This window comes from Octopus bimaculoides, chromosome 9, assembly GCF_001194135.2.
Source record: "Octopus bimaculoides isolate UCB-OBI-ISO-001 chromosome 9, ASM119413v2, whole genome shotgun sequence".
In the NCBI taxonomy this organism is placed as follows: domain Eukaryota; kingdom Metazoa; phylum Mollusca; class Cephalopoda; order Octopoda; family Octopodidae; genus Octopus; species Octopus bimaculoides.
This window is the reverse complement of record NC_068989.1, coordinates 75,091,991-75,092,732: the sequence shown is the minus strand read 5'-3', so window position 1 is coordinate 75,092,732 and position 742 is coordinate 75,091,991. Positions and strand designations below refer to the sequence as shown.

At 32.5% G+C, this 742-nt stretch overlaps 1 protein-coding gene across 1 annotated transcript in view; it reads left to right on the top strand.

Annotated features, from left to right (window-relative positions):
* LOC106877195 (ATP-dependent RNA helicase DDX3X) overlaps positions 1-742 on the top strand; it is a 42,896-nt gene that overhangs the window by 27,885 nt on the left and 14,269 nt on the right. The window contains exon 6 of the mRNA XM_052970930.1: positions 643-736. Within this exon, the coding sequence (XP_052826890.1) occupies positions 643-736 (94 nt within the window). The remainder of the gene's footprint in view (positions 1-642; positions 737-742) is intronic.

Sequence of the window (742 nt, the reverse complement as noted above, 5' to 3'; positions counted from 1 at the left end):
CTTTCAGTTTCCATCTACCAAATCCACTCACAAGGCTTTGGTTGGCCCGAGGCTATAGTAGAAGACACCTGCCCAAGGTGCCACGCAGTGGGACTGAACCCAGAACCATGTGGTTGGTAAGCAAGCTACTTACCACACAGCCACTCCTGCACCTACAATAAGTATATTTAGGAAAGTATATTAAAGTTAAGGTTTTTTGATGAATCTCTCGTTTTGATAAAACATCATTCCATTTTGAAACAGTACATAATTGTGAACAAATGTTATTTTAAAATTATTTGAAATGGAATTTATTCTGTACTTGATGACAAAGAGTTTGGACAACTGAACAAAATTGAAGTTTGTTAGATATTTTTAGTGTTATAATTTACAGTGGAAGTATAAGGTAAAATATATTGGAAGTCCAAAAATTGTTAAACTGTTCATAAATTGTCTGTATTGCTAATGATATTTTTTTTATTGTTGTAAAGGAAATGTTTAATGTAGAGAATATAAATCAGTTCAAAATAGTTTTAAAATTTAAGATTCATAGTGAGTGAATTTATACGTTTTTGAAAATTTTCAATTAAATTAACATTTCATAGAATATCATTTAATGACCTAAATTCCTGTTTCTTGCTATAAATTTCTTTCTTTTTACAGGGCTCCCATGAATGATAACCGCTGGAGTAGCAATAGACAAGACAGACAAGGCAGTTTACCACCACCACCACAACAACGACCTTTCCCAAGTAGATGGGAT